The 13,510-nt window shown below is 60.0% G+C and overlaps 1 protein-coding gene across 1 annotated transcript; it reads right to left on the bottom strand.

Annotated features, from left to right (window-relative positions):
• Window positions 1–897: 897 nt before the first annotated feature.
• On the bottom strand, window positions 898–11,869 carry B4GALNT4 (beta-1,4-N-acetyl-galactosaminyltransferase 4). Its single transcript, XM_003802783.1, has 20 exons — window positions 11,716–11,869; window positions 9,093–9,196; window positions 8,621–8,716; window positions 8,406–8,501; window positions 8,235–8,325; window positions 8,058–8,158; window positions 7,840–7,907; window positions 7,516–7,594; window positions 6,297–6,363; window positions 6,046–6,180; window positions 5,864–5,973; window positions 5,658–5,758; window positions 5,479–5,579; window positions 4,478–5,384; window positions 2,431–2,714; window positions 2,122–2,275; window positions 1,948–2,020; window positions 1,716–1,869; window positions 1,309–1,435; window positions 898–1,021 (listed from the first exon to the last, which is right to left on the bottom strand). Exons 1-20 carry the CDS (start codon window positions 11,864–11,866, stop codon window positions 898–900), a joined length of 3,123 nt encoding a protein of 1,040 aa, XP_003802831.1. The 5' UTR covers window positions 11,867–11,869.
• Between the last annotated feature and the right edge of the window lie 1,641 nt (window positions 11,870–13,510).

Below are 13,510 nucleotides of genomic sequence, written 5' to 3'. Positions count from 1 at the left end.
ACTCAGCAGAAAAGGTAGACTAGAAGGAGTGGGCACTCTGATTTGTGATTTGCTACAGTGGCCATAAGGGACTCATATAAGCTCAGAGTACTGACCTCCCCAGCTGAGAACAAGCTGAAAGTCAATGGCAGCACAGTCCTGGTGCACTGTCTGGCCTCTGGGTCAATACTCCCTGGTGTCCTCCTGGCCCTGAACTTCCAGTTATGTGAGCAAAAACCAAACAGCCCCCACCCCCATTATAGTTTAACGAGTATGAGTTGGGTTTTCTGTTTCCGTCTGGTAAGTCCTAATTGATTACCCCTAGCCCCACACAGGACCCCAAGGGATCCTGCTGATGAGGTGGGACTAACACAGCCAGGTGTTTTCAGAGCAAAGGGAACTGGGAAGTGACATCTGCTCTCTGCTGCAGTGTGGGCAGGTTCTGCACTGTGTTATCAGGGACCAAAGACTCTACTGGCACAGGATGAGAGGAAGAAACCCCACCCCCAGGGCCCAGTGAAGAAGCCCAGGGGCAGGAAGGGGTGAGTGGTCTTGAGTGCTGAGGAGGATGTCCAGAGTAGCTAGGCTGCATCCAGGGTTCCAGAGAACCAGGCAAGAAGACAAGTCAGAACTAAAAAAAATATTTCATTTCATTCTGAATAAAAAATGGAACAGACAGAACTCTCGGAAATCCTGAAAACAATGTCATCGCTACAGCAAAATTTCACAGAAATCATTGCAGAGTGTGGTGACCAATGCCAGGGCCCCACCTGCTGTGAAAGCTGCCTCTCTGGGGAGGGGTGTGGAACAGGGCCCCTAAATGCCAGAGATGGGCAGGCACAGGCGGTGGCTGTGCCCCCCGGTGAGCCCCATAGCAGCCGCCACAGGAACTAGCTGGTCAGGAGAGGCTGCCCGTCTTCAGGACCCAGCTGCACGGGGACCCCCCCTACTGCGTGTGCCCCACATGCCTCTCCGGGAGTGGTAGTGGTGATAGAAGTTCCGCAGTCGGAGCCGCTCTACCTCCAGCCCTGCCTGCAGGACCCTGGGGCAGGACAAAGCACATTAGGACCCTTGTCCAGGGATTGGGGAGTCAGGGTGGGGACACAGGGCCTGTAGGATGGGGCACAAGTGGGCCAAGGCTGTCTGCATATCTGCAGACAGGGTAGGAAGGGGTTTGGGGAGCAGGGTGGGGAGGGCTTCTCTGAGCCCACAGGATTCTGGGGAGATGAGGGAGCAGAGGCCCCTCAGCACATGAGGGCCCTGTAATTCCATTCTTCCCATTCAGAGGACAGTGGAGTCTCCTCCATGTCCATTAGGGGTAGCGGTCACCTGTCCAGCAGCTCCCAGTCCTCGCCCCCCCACTGGTCTCGGAACTCCTCAGTGTTCATGCCTCCGACCCGGTCAAAGTCTGACTTATAAATCCCGAAGAGGCCGAAGCCGTTCACCTCCCAATAACCTGGGGTGGGGATGGGATGAGGTGGCCTTCAGATGCCAGGTCCTGCAAGGCTTTCTCCCCAAAAGGCCTGCAGAGGGGGCCAGGTGCAGGGCCTGTGACTTCTGGGGCTTTCAGCATCTCCCTCAGGGCTCGGCCACCACCCAGGGGCACCTCAGGCCTAATGGGGCTGGTGGGAGGCAGGCGTTCTGGGCACTACAGAGGCATTGGTGGGGGGTCCTGGACTCTACTCTTGTGGCTGGAAGGACCCCCAGCAGTCCTAGGGGGGCCCTCAGGGCATTACCGTGCGGGTCCACCGGTGAGCTCCCACAGCCCAGGCGCATGACCACAGGTGCAAAGGCCAGCCTGCCTTCCACACAGTGCTTGCGGATGCCATCCAAGATGTTGGGTGGGAAGTGGATGTGCAGGTCGCAGAGGAAAACGATGCTGCTGGCGTCCTGCCAGGAGGGAGGACTCAGTCCCACCTCTCTGCTATGCATCCCCTTGCTCCGGACACCCCCACCTGGCCCACCAACCTCCACTGCGTCTACTCCAGCTTGCAGCCCAGCAGAGCGCTCGAAGTTCCCAGTTCGCCTCAGATACTGGTACCTGGGAGGGAGTCACAGGCACTGATCGTTGGGGTGGGGTCAGAAAAACCCACCTCCCAGGGGAGGAAAGATGTTGCATGTTCACAGGTGGTGTGGCATTACCGAGGCAGCTGTGCTGCTCGCAGGGCCCGCTCCACATCCATGTCCTGGCTCTCGAAATCCACCAGGACCACGCTGAAGTGCGAATCCCCAGTGCGCATGTGCAGCGCAGCCATGTCTGCCAGGAACTGTGCTACCCAGCGCGCCTGGTTCTTCACTGGAAGAAGCAGCAAATGCTAAGCCGGCCCCAAACCGCCCTTGCAGGCCAAGAGAAACTCATTCCAGCCACCCCATGCTCTCGCTTCGCATTAGGTCTCCATTACTCCAAGAGGTCTCCGGGAGCGCCCCCCGCCCCGTGGGCGTCCCACCCACCTGGCACAATGAAGTGCACCATCACGTCCTGGCGCCATGCCAGGCGCAGCGGCCGGCAGAGCTCCGGGCGGCCGTCAGGGCGCGCAGAGGCGGCAAGCACCGGCTCCAGACTTTCTGCGTCCGCGTCCCCAACGCGGGCCCCGGGCAGTCGCAAGAAGACGTACTCGGACAGGCGCAGGCGACCGCCCCCGCGCTCCTGCAGCTCCAGCTCCAGCAGGAAGCGACTCCCGCGTGCGGAGTCTCGGCGCTTCTCCACGTTTACGATGCGCAGAAGCGCAAAGCGCCTGCGGGATGGGGTAGTCAGGACCGGCCAAGGGCTCTGGACTTGGTGCCTGTACCCTCCTCCACCCTGGTTCTCCTTGCAAGGCGCCCCCACCAGCCCCTGAAACTCGGCAGACTGGAGGTGGTCAGGACGCCTCCATGCCTGGGTCCCCACACCGCCATTCGACTTTGCGCCTCTCTTTCCCAGGGAGCACAGGAAGTAGGGCAGACCACACGGGATACTACTTAGAGCAGTGTGGCCAGCCCTAATGAGACCTGGGAGGCATCCCCCAGCCCAGGCCGGGCCTCTGGCCACCACTCACATCGGAAGTGATGGTTAGGACATGCTGGCCTGTAGCGTCATTCCCCTGCGTGGAAACTTCAGAAGTTCACCACTCACAGGACAAGGCTCCTCCAGGTCCTTAGTGGGGCATCCCAGGACCTAAGCAGCTCCTCACTGTGGCCTTACCTCTTGCCTTCACACTATGATTGCAGATCCCCTTTCCCCAGTGAAGCTCCTTTCCTTTCCCTGCCCTGCAGTGTCCCCTGCTGGTGTGTGAGTAGCCTCCCTTTCTCTCCAGGCACCAGTAGGGAGGGCCATCCCAATCCTGAGCAGAGGCTGGCCAGTCCTGCCCCTTTCTCTTTTTCCTGCCCAGACCAGCACCTCACTTTCCCTCCTCTCTGCCCCCAAGCAGAGGCCTCTCCTGATCTTGATAAAATAGGGCCCTGCCCTAGGCTAAGGTCTGTCTTATACTCCCTGGGTAGCCAGTGCCCCTCACCTGGGTAGAGTGGCTGCTGAGGAGTCCAAACTTCCACCCATCCCCACCATGCTCGTGCCACGTACTCTCTGCTCTTGGCTCCTTGGGGCCACATACACCCTTGTACCCATGTGGGCAAAGGTGAGGCCACAACCATGATCACCCTGTCTGGACAGGCCCTGTCACGTCCTTGACACAATGAGCCACTCACTCTCAGAAAGTTTAAAGCCAAGGGCAGGTGTACCCTCAAGCCATCCAGAAGCCAGCACCCCCCGGCCCTGGGGCCGCTCCCCTAAGGGAGCAAACAGCATACCTGTCTGCAACCCAGACAGGCCAAACTCCTGCCCTGCTCAAAACCTCCCATCATGCACGGGGAAATTTAATCCTGGGCATGGCTCCAGCTCAGTCCTCTGCCCGCCAAGGGGTGGTGGGCAGTACATGGAGAGCTCAATGGAGGCTCAGTGGGGGTGGTGGTGTCACAAGTCATCAGTCTCCCTACAGACGCTACCATTTTTCAAGGCAGTGCCCAATAGACACCACCTCTTCTTAGAAGATGCTACAGGGCTTCCTGGGACACTAAATTCACCCCTTATGGGCTCCATCTGCATGAGACAGATAAGACTGCATTCCAGGGCCTGGGGAGGACCAGAAGGGCCCAGGGGGCAAGAGCTCTGCACCTCCATGGAATCAGGCCCAGACCCCTCTGTGATAACCAAGGTGTCCTGGGCTTTCTCTGTCTGGCCCCCGAATGGGACTGACACTGGCTGCTGTGGCTTGGCTCCATTTTTGGGCCCAGGTCCAGGGTGGCAGAGCAGGGTCTGCAGGTGAGGGATGGGGAACCAGTCCTGGGAAGGGCTCTAGGGAGGTCCCCAAGGGTGGACAAGACCCTGGGCAGTAAGGAGACTAGGAGTGGAGGAGGCCTGGCGCTTCCAGAGGGCTACAGCAGTCCAGTATGCTGTTGAACCCTGGGGAGGTCTGAGGGTTCTGTGGAGGGCAGGGTCTCATCTCCCCAGGTGCAATCCCCATACCCTCCATGGCGAGCATTGAGCCGCTCCATGTACTGAGCCACCACATCCACAGCCTCCGCCTCGGGCAGCTGCAGGTTCCCAGACACGTTGCAGCGCAGGTCGTTCCAGTCAGAGCGCAGCAGCTCAAAGTCCATGGCGCCCACGCTGAACGTGCGCTGCCAGTTGATGGCATCCTCCCGCCAGCGGCCGAGGGGCCGGCCAGCAGCCTCCTCACTTTCCTCAGATGCAGCTTCCTGGCCTGGGGCCCCGTTGTCCTCCCCTTCCTCCTCATACTCCCCCTCCCCCTCCCCGGGCAACTGTGGCCTGGACACCTGGGACAAGCTTAGGAAGGAGGTCACAGACTGAGCTTCAGATGAGGAGTTCAAGTCCACTGTGTGTGCCATGGGTGCCGGTGTGTGCACCTGACCCTCCCGGCCCTCCTGGGAGGCCTGCACCCGGGTTGGGAGCTGTGGCCGTGTGGCCTGGGGTCCACTGGTCCTGTGGCCAATGGGCCGGGGTGGGCGTGGGGGCATCCGCAGCTGTACCCCGGGCAGAAGCCTGCGGTGCAGGAAGGCACCAGGGAAAGGTGACCAGGGCTGGCTACGTGGGGCTGGGGCCTGGGGGGATGCCCGCTGCCCTGGCCGCACCCTGGTCACATACACCTTTGGGGGCAGCTGCTGGGCTGCAGGGCGGGGAGGTGGAGCTCTTCCCAAGAAGAGGGGCAAGGTGTGGGCAGCCCGGGCAGCCCAGCTCAGGGCCCGGGAGTGTCGAAGATTCCGTTCATCCTGGGGGCTGGGAGGTGCTGGCTGTGCTAGCATGGCTCTGCCCTCAGTGGGGGCCATAGGGGTGGTGGACCCGTGGCTGCTCTGTGGTGAGGACAGCTCGGTGGGCTCCAGACTGTCGGGCAGCTCCCCCTCATCCAGAAAGTCTGCAGAGAGCACAGGTTGACACAGCCATGCCCAACTAGGTAAGGCCTGGGGGTGCTGACCATCTGGGGGCATTGATCATCTAGGGGTGCTCACCATCAGTGTTGAGGAAGAGGAAAGCTCGGCGCTGCACCTCTTCCTCCTCATCTTCCTTTCCTTCCTCTTCATCCATCTTCATGTATTTATAGAACCCAAACCTGGGCAGGAGGTGGTATCAAGGACCCACCTGCCACTGCCCCCTCTCCCACCTGTTCATGGGCCACCTATCCACCTACCTTTCCAAGTACAGTGGAGACTCCCGGTAGAAGCACTTGTTGTCTGTTTCCATGTGAGTGAGGCGAGTGTGGTCATTGGGGTAAACGAAGGAAAGGTACACCTGGGGGCAGGGCAGAGGCCTGTGGTGGGTGGCCGTCCCGTTGTGCCCAGGGACTGGAGAAGGCTCAGGGGAGGCATGGATGGGAGTCCCAGTCCCCCATCTTACGAATTGCAGTCCCTGGTATCTGGCAATGGGGAAATCCTTGACGACATAGGTGGGAGCGTAGGTGCAGGGCTCCAGCACATTCTCCAGGCTGGAGGGCTCCATCCGAGGAGCTGCAGGAGGGGCGGTCACAGAGTGGCCAGGGCACAGCTCCCCCACCCTCAACCCCTAAGGCCCCCTCTCACTGAGGAAGAAGGTATCCCTGGGGTCGGGCCGCAGCATGTCTGCACTGGGCTCCTCCTGCGGCAGATGCCTGCCCATGTGGCTAGCTGGAGACTGGGGTACATGAGCCACGTGGTCCATCTTCAGGGCAGACTCGTCTGGGGTAGAGAGATGCTGGGTTCCCAGGAGTGCTCGGAACCCCTCTGAATCCTACCCACCCACATCCAGAAGCTACACCAGAGTCTCACATTCCCAAAGAGATGTTTGCCCGCACCTGTGTATAGGGAGATGTGAGCAGAGCTGATGACCTCAAACTTCAGGCCGGGCAGGAAAGCTCGCCACTGGGGGGCAGAAAGGGTAGGAGTTGGGAACAGGACCACAGCTGAGTCGAGGGAGGAAGGAGTCTTCTCTGGCTGTGGGTGGGGGACCCATTCCCTTAAAACAGTGGTTCTCAACCTTCCTAATGCCATGGCCCTTTAATACAGTTCCTGTGTTGAGAACCGCTGCCTCAAAGGATTCAGGGAGCTTGGAGGTTCTGTGGAGGGGGCCTAGGGTCTTGATCCTGAAAAGAGGCGATGTGGAAGCTGGAGAAGGCAGTCCAGAAAGCTCAGGGTCCTGGGGGTATTCACTGGCCTCCCATTCTTCCCAAGATCTTCCTGGCCTGCTGGTCATGGCTTCAAACCCTATCTGCTTTCTCCTGAGGTCACTGCTGACCCTCCAAGGGCCAGATCCAGCACCCCTCCTGTAGGCCTCCTTGTACCTCTTCCACTGCTCTTAAATTGGGGCTTTGGGGGCTGCCCTGGGCCCTTCTGCTCTCAACTCACCTGGGGCCTCAGGGTCACTTCAAGCTTGTGTGTCCAGCCCAGGCCCTCTGCCAAGGTGAGCACTTGGCATAGACCAGACATATGGAGCACTCCACAGCACTGGACTGAAAGCCCTACCCAGCCCTGGTCACTGTCCAGATGCCCCACCCCAGCAAACACCAGGCCCTTTGGCTGGGTTCACGCCCCCATCCCATCTCCAGCTACCACCCTGAGGGCCATCTCCCTGGTTCAGGGACTATAAAGGTGACACATAAAAGTTCTTCCCCCAGTTTTTTTCTGCAGTGGCCAGCTGGTCCTTCCAGAAATGCAACACTGACTACCTTGTTCTCAGGACAGAGCCCCAGCTGCCCAGTGTGGCCTCAGGCCCCTTGGGGGTCTCAGAAGATGCTGGTCTGTTCCTTTGCTGTTCTGGTCTGGAATCCCCCAAGTTATCTCCTTCCACATCTCCCCACTAGACATCTCTCTTCTCTTAAGACTCTGCTCAGGGCTCAGTGGTCAGTCAAGTTCGAACCTCCAGAAAGCAGAGCCCCCTGACCTCAGGCCCACAGCCCTGGGCATCTGTTTTGTCAGCTAGGGGGAAAGCTGGGGGGGGGGGCATGCTGCGGTGTCCCACAGGAGGGTGGCTCCGGTGGAGTCTCTGGAAGCTTCTAGGAGGGCAGCCACACTCACGCCCACTTCCACATGGTCTGAGCCTCGGTCATCTTGCTTGTGTAGCAGCTCAAAGTAGTACCTCCGGGAGGCCATGAGCCTGGGGACAGAGAAGTTGGAGCTGTACACCCGCCATAACCAGGAACCCCAAACAAACCTCTGGGGAGCCCAAAGAAAGGGGTGGGTGTGCCTTCACCCTGCAGGACTGTCCTTCAGGACAGGGGTTTTGCTTGGGATGGCACGTGTGCACCATGGGCAAGTGTGCACAGGGTGAGGTGCCATCATGCAGTCTCCCTCTCCCCATGCACGCTCAGATATGCTGTAGGTCACACCCAGGTCACTCACCTCCTGGGCTTGGACACCTGAGAGCTGAACTTGGTGAATTCTCCAGGAGCTGTCCACTCAGCACCAGTCTGGGGGATATAGCAAGGGTGGGCACCTTCTCCTTGGGGGCACCAGACCCCCCTCGTCCCCATTCCCAAGAAGCTAGAGGGGACAGGTAACTGAGCTACAGGAGGCCAGGTGAAGACTGACAGGGCTGGGGATGGAGGGTAGGGGGCTACCTTGCCCACAAAGGCCACAAGCTGGGCAGCCATTGGACTCTCATCGGGGCTCAGCCAGAACTCAGAGTTGTCATCTGAAGCCACTGAGAACTGGACATCACCTAGTCCACAAGATAGGGCTCAAGTGGGCGGGGCTCTTCAGGAACACCCTCACCCAGAGCACTCCCACGTCCGCACCATCTCGTGCTGGATGGATGAAACCAAAAATCCGGAGTCCATAGTTCTTCCACTTGGGGGATACAGCCAACTTCTTCACAGTGGTGCGAGTCTGGGGGACAGTGACAGCAGGGTCACAACCAGCTGCAGGTCACAAACACCCTGCGCCCCCCCACCCTTCCTGGCACTCACATGAGGAAAGAGCGGGAAGTGCAGGTTCCTCCTCAAGTGGCCCACGGCACCACCACACCAGTCCTCAAACACATGCAGGTTCACCTGTCCCTTGTACTGGGGAGTGAGGGGGCCTTAGCTGCTGAATGGCCCATTCCCTACCCCCACCTCCGAACTCTGTCCCTGCCCTGCCTCCACCCCACCTCCCAGCTCATCACAGGACCAGCAGAGCTCACCTCCTCCCGCCATGGAGGTGGCTGATGGGTGAGGTTCAGTGGGGTCAGCCTCCCAGTCCTCCCAGGTAACACCATGTTTGGGTCCTGGCCTTCGGACTGCAGAAGAGAAATGGTGTCAGGGTTAGGGCTCACAGGCCAAGGAGGAGTCAACCACAAACACACGAGGATATAACTTCACAAAGAATCCTCTCAATACCCCCATATCACTCCCAATACATCCCAGCACATGGTACACACTCAGACACCCCCTCATTATACCTGCCCAAGTGGATGCTCAGCTACTACACACACTCACATGCCAGAATGCTCATGCCCCACAGACCTGAAACTCCAGGCCAGCCCATCTGTAGGCACCTGGTGCTGGGCCCACAGGCATGTGCCCCTTCCACCACATGCAGACAGGCTCCAAAGCCAACAGTGGCTGCAGGGCCTCGTGTGCTTGTGCACACGCGCTCTTCCTACACCCACTCACCGCCTGCTCCTCCTCAAGACTCTCGCTAGAGTCCTCCACCCTCTGGGTAGATGGTGCAACCTGGATGCCCCGGCCGTCTGTCACGCCGGTCAGCTTCTCACCATCTACGGGCAGCATAAGAGGCATGTCGGGGGCCCAGGCTCTCTCCAAGGCCACAGTGCCTGCTGCTGTAGTCAGTCAGCAGCAGAAACCGCCATGCCACCAGGTACCCACCCTTCCACACCCCACCTCTGTGGGCAGCCAGGGCAGAGCCCTCCACCAGCCTCTTCCCAAGTCCCCAGCTGGTGTGAGGGAGTGATGTGCACACATGCTGGTGTGTACAGGTGTGCACATTCGCTGACAGGCTCTGTCTGCCTCCAGGAAGACCCCAGCACTGCTCTGGTCCATGGCACCTATACTATCTGCTGCCTGTGAGGCCAGGGTGGGGGACCAAAAGAACCCTGACACCACCCTGGGCAGAGGGGAGATAGCACATGGTCCTATTTGCCACAGTAGCTGGGGCCAAGGTGGCCCTGGAAGGAGACTTTCCCTAGGGGAACTCTTCTTGGGATGCCCCTCAAGCATCCCCCATCTCCTGGACTACCCCCCTGTGCTGTGGAATCAAACATCCCTGCCATGCCCTGGGGTCCACGAATGAGATGGGGAGGCTTCATTTTACCCCAATTCTGTCCCTCCTGGTACTCATCCAAGGACACTCAGGCCATGAGCAGTCTCTGTTTCAGGGCCAACCTCGGGCTCTCAACACCCACACCTGTCCCCCATGCCAGACCTCAGAGTGAAAAGCCTGGGCAGGCAGGGCTGAGGCATGCTGAGGGGGTGAGGGCCCCTGTCTCTGCCTGCCAAGTCCCTGCAGGGCCTGCTCCCCTTCCAGGAGCCCCTTCACTCTCCTCTGCTCAAGTGGGAAAGGACCCCCTAACAGGGTCCTGACCAAATTCCTACACCCCAACAAAGTCCAGATACACAGGGGCATTTGGAGCCTTCTGCGGTGGGGCCCCTGCCTGGGCTGCCACCACTGTCCTGTAGAGGCTGAGTGCCCCTCACTCCACCCACCTGTGGGGACCTCTACATGGGCTGTTGTACACCACTCCAGTGCTGGTCCCCAGGTGGCAGTGGAACAGTACAGACAAAGTAGTCAGAACAGCTTCACACATGTCCAGCTGCTCAGGTTCTCACAAGCCTTGGCTTGTGGGGGCTGAGATGGCTGGATAGCAACCATGCTCTACCAGGTCCCAGAAAAGCTATAGGCTGCTTATCCAGGACTCAGAACAGCTATGGCCCATTTGGGAGTAACCAGGGCTGCTCACTGGTCTAGCCTCCAAGCTTTTTCCAAATGATAGCAGAGAGCTCCTCAGAAGTGGGCTTTTCTCTACCTCCACCCCTTCTAGCTACTCAGAAAGCCAGATTAGGGTTTCAAAAAGCCACAGAGGTGCCCAAGGAGGGACTGGTTTTATCACATGTCACTGGGCAGTTCTGGTCCTGCCCTGTCTGCTGATACCTGGACTGGGGGTGGGTCTTCTTTTAGGGATTTAGAAGTCCAGGGGAGCTCATAAGGGTGTGGCAGCTGTGAGACACATGGTTTGGGGTAACCCAGAGACTCTCTTGTGGGTCAAGACAAGCCCCAGATACTTGGCTGGGGTCTGGTGAACACTCTGTGGAGCCAAGTGTGCAGAGGACAAAGAGGGATTCAGCAGGTGGAAGGCAGGAGTGGGGCCCTCAGGTGGAGGTCCTGAGTCCTGTGACTTTCTTAGTCTGCAAGAGACATGCCCCCATCCCACGTCCCATCCTCTGGACTCCTGGCTTCCTTGACAAGGGTCAGGGGCAGCCCTGTGGGGATATTGCCCCCCCTAGGTGGGCTTCTGCTCCTGCTTTGCTGTTTACTCCTTTCCTTTGCACGGTCAGGTCAGAGGCACTCTGCCCTCCCCCTCCCACCAGGCTTTCTTCAGTGCCCTCCTCTGTCTGGAGTGCCCTTTCCCCACATCTTATGTGTCAAAGATCACTGTTCCCAAGAGGTCCTCCCTTGGCTCACCAGGACTTGATCTGCTTTGTGGGTTAATCGTCCACCCCCTTTGGACTGTGGTGCCAGGACCCTGGGAGAGTTTACTCCAGGCAGCTCTGGGCCCCCAGGTTGGGCACAGGCCCCCCTCAGCACAAAGGCACCTGAGAGCCTGATGGCTGTTTGCTAGGGCATCCCTCTAGGAGGCTTCTAATTGCCCCCCAATCACTTCCCTAACCGGGCTGGGTCAAAGCTGGATCCCTGGGCGACCCCCTCGCCGCTCCTTGCCAGCAGATGGGGAAACTGAGGCCCCGCTAAGTGGGCAGCGGGCAAGTGTTTAAGCGAGGCCACAATGGGCCACTAGGAAACCCCAGCAGAGACTAAGGGAGGAAATCTCCCCAAGAGCCCACGGTTAACCCTATTACTATCAGATCCAGGCCAGGTCCTCCAGACCTCAAGGGTCAGGGACGCTCCCCAAGAGGGGCGTGCACGTCACTGATGACGTCATCGGGCGTCCGGGCCTTGCCGCGCCCCCTCCCCCAATATCGCCGAGCTGGGAGGGGCGTGAGGGGTGCTCTGGCGGGTCTGGCCCTCGCTGCCCCCCACCCCCAGGCGCGCGCCCTCCCCTACCTCGCCCGTAGCCCAGCCGCTGGCGCAGCGCGCGGCCCTGGCGCGCCAGGCTCAGGTGCACGTACGTGAGCCACGCGGCGCAGGTGAGCAGCAGCAGCAGCAGCAGCAGCTTCATCTGTTTGCGTATCTTCTTCACTGGGAACCACGGCATCGCGGCTGCCCCCGCCCCCGGCCGCGCTCAGCGGCGCCGCATCCCCGGCCCGCCCGCCGCGCTCAGCGCCCGCGGCCCCGCATGGCCCTTTGTCCGCTGCCCTGGGCGCGGGCCCGGGGTGGGCAGCGGGAGCGGCTACTCGCTGTGTCCCCGCTCGCCCCGCCCGGGCGCTCGCGGCTCCGCGCTCCTCGGGACCGCGGCGGGACGAGCGGCATCCGCGCTGTCTTGCTGCCCACCGAGAAACGGACAGAAGACCGCGCGGCCGCGCCAATCGGGCCGGGCCAGCCTGCTGGGAGCCAATCCGCGGCGCTGGGCGGGACGGCGCGGCGTGCCAGGGTGTGCCGGCTCCCGGATCCCGCTCCACGGACGCGCGCGCATCCACCTGGGCCGCGCGGCCGGCGCGCGGGGGCGTGTGTCGGCCCGCGGAGGATGCGGGGCTGGGAGTGCTAGTCCGGGGCTGGGATGCTCAGGGCTCCAGGAAGGAAAGAGGGCGGGGTGTGCGGACAGCCTGCTCTTAGAGTCTGAGGACGACTTTTGGAATCAGGGCGAGCAGGAGGAGGAGGCTCGGACAAAATGGAGGAAAGCGAAGGGATGTGTGGAGCCAGGCACACCCGAGGGCCGGGGATAAGGGAAGTGATGCGGGAGGCCAAGGTGTGGACAAGCCGGGAGGCACAAAGCTTCGCTGTGAGGCTGCGGGGAATCACCTTGGCCTGGAGGGCTGGGTGGGCTGAGGAGGTCGAGGTCGGAGATCTGGGCCCCCGGAGGACGACGCGCTGAGGCTGCGGAGGAAGGGGCGGGGGCGTCCCGCTCGGCTGCTGGTTCGCACTCGAGCTGTGTGACGACGGGGATGTGGGTAGACGTGTCTGTTCACCTGGCTGCTGCGTTGCCGCGCTTGGTTCTCATTCCTGCCTGGTCCACATCAACCCCCTCCCTGCCCGCCCTCTGTCTCCTCCAGTCCCTCCCCAGACCATCTGCCAGCCCGAGCCTTCCCTTCTCTCTCTCAACCTGATCAGTTACCTACTGTAACAAACCACCCCAGCCTCAGGAGTGTCATCCAACGGCTGTTCAGATTCTCACGGGTCCTGCGTACAGGACACAGCTTTTTCTCTGCTCCACGACGTGGGAAGACATGTATGGCCGGGGTGACTGGTGGCTGGGCTGGAGTTATCTGGGGATGTGCACCCTCACCGCGATGGCTGGGCTCATTAGGGACGGTCACCCAGAGTGCCTGCCCAGTGCCTGAGCGAACAGGACGCAGCACCTAGAGTCACCCCACTCCAGGTCTGCCACCCGCTGTCACAGGCCGCCATGTCCATCACACCCTCTCTCGGTCCCCTCCTTTTATTTTAACCGTAAACATAGAATCAAGTTGGTCACAGCCTCCTTTTTACTGTGTATATCTGTCCTGCAAACCATACCCATTAACTCCTGTTCTCATCCCCTCCTCTTCCAATCCAGGTTCCAAATTTGTGTTAAGGGTATAGTCATTAAAATGTATATCAAATTGTATGTATTTTAAACATTCTAGTAAGAGTTCTGTTCTATGTAACTTTGTTCTGTTTCTTATACAGGTTTTCTCCAAACCCTGTATTTCTTACATATCTCTGTGTACCCTAATGCTCCCCCTACACCCCGTTTCCACGG

Source organism: Otolemur garnettii, unplaced genomic scaffold, assembly GCF_000181295.1.
Source record: "Otolemur garnettii isolate 467f Iridium unplaced genomic scaffold, OtoGar3 scaffold00260, whole genome shotgun sequence".
In the NCBI taxonomy this organism is placed as follows: Eukaryota; Metazoa; Chordata; class Mammalia; order Primates; family Galagidae; genus Otolemur; species Otolemur garnettii.
This window is presented reverse-complemented; position numbering and strand designations above follow the sequence as displayed.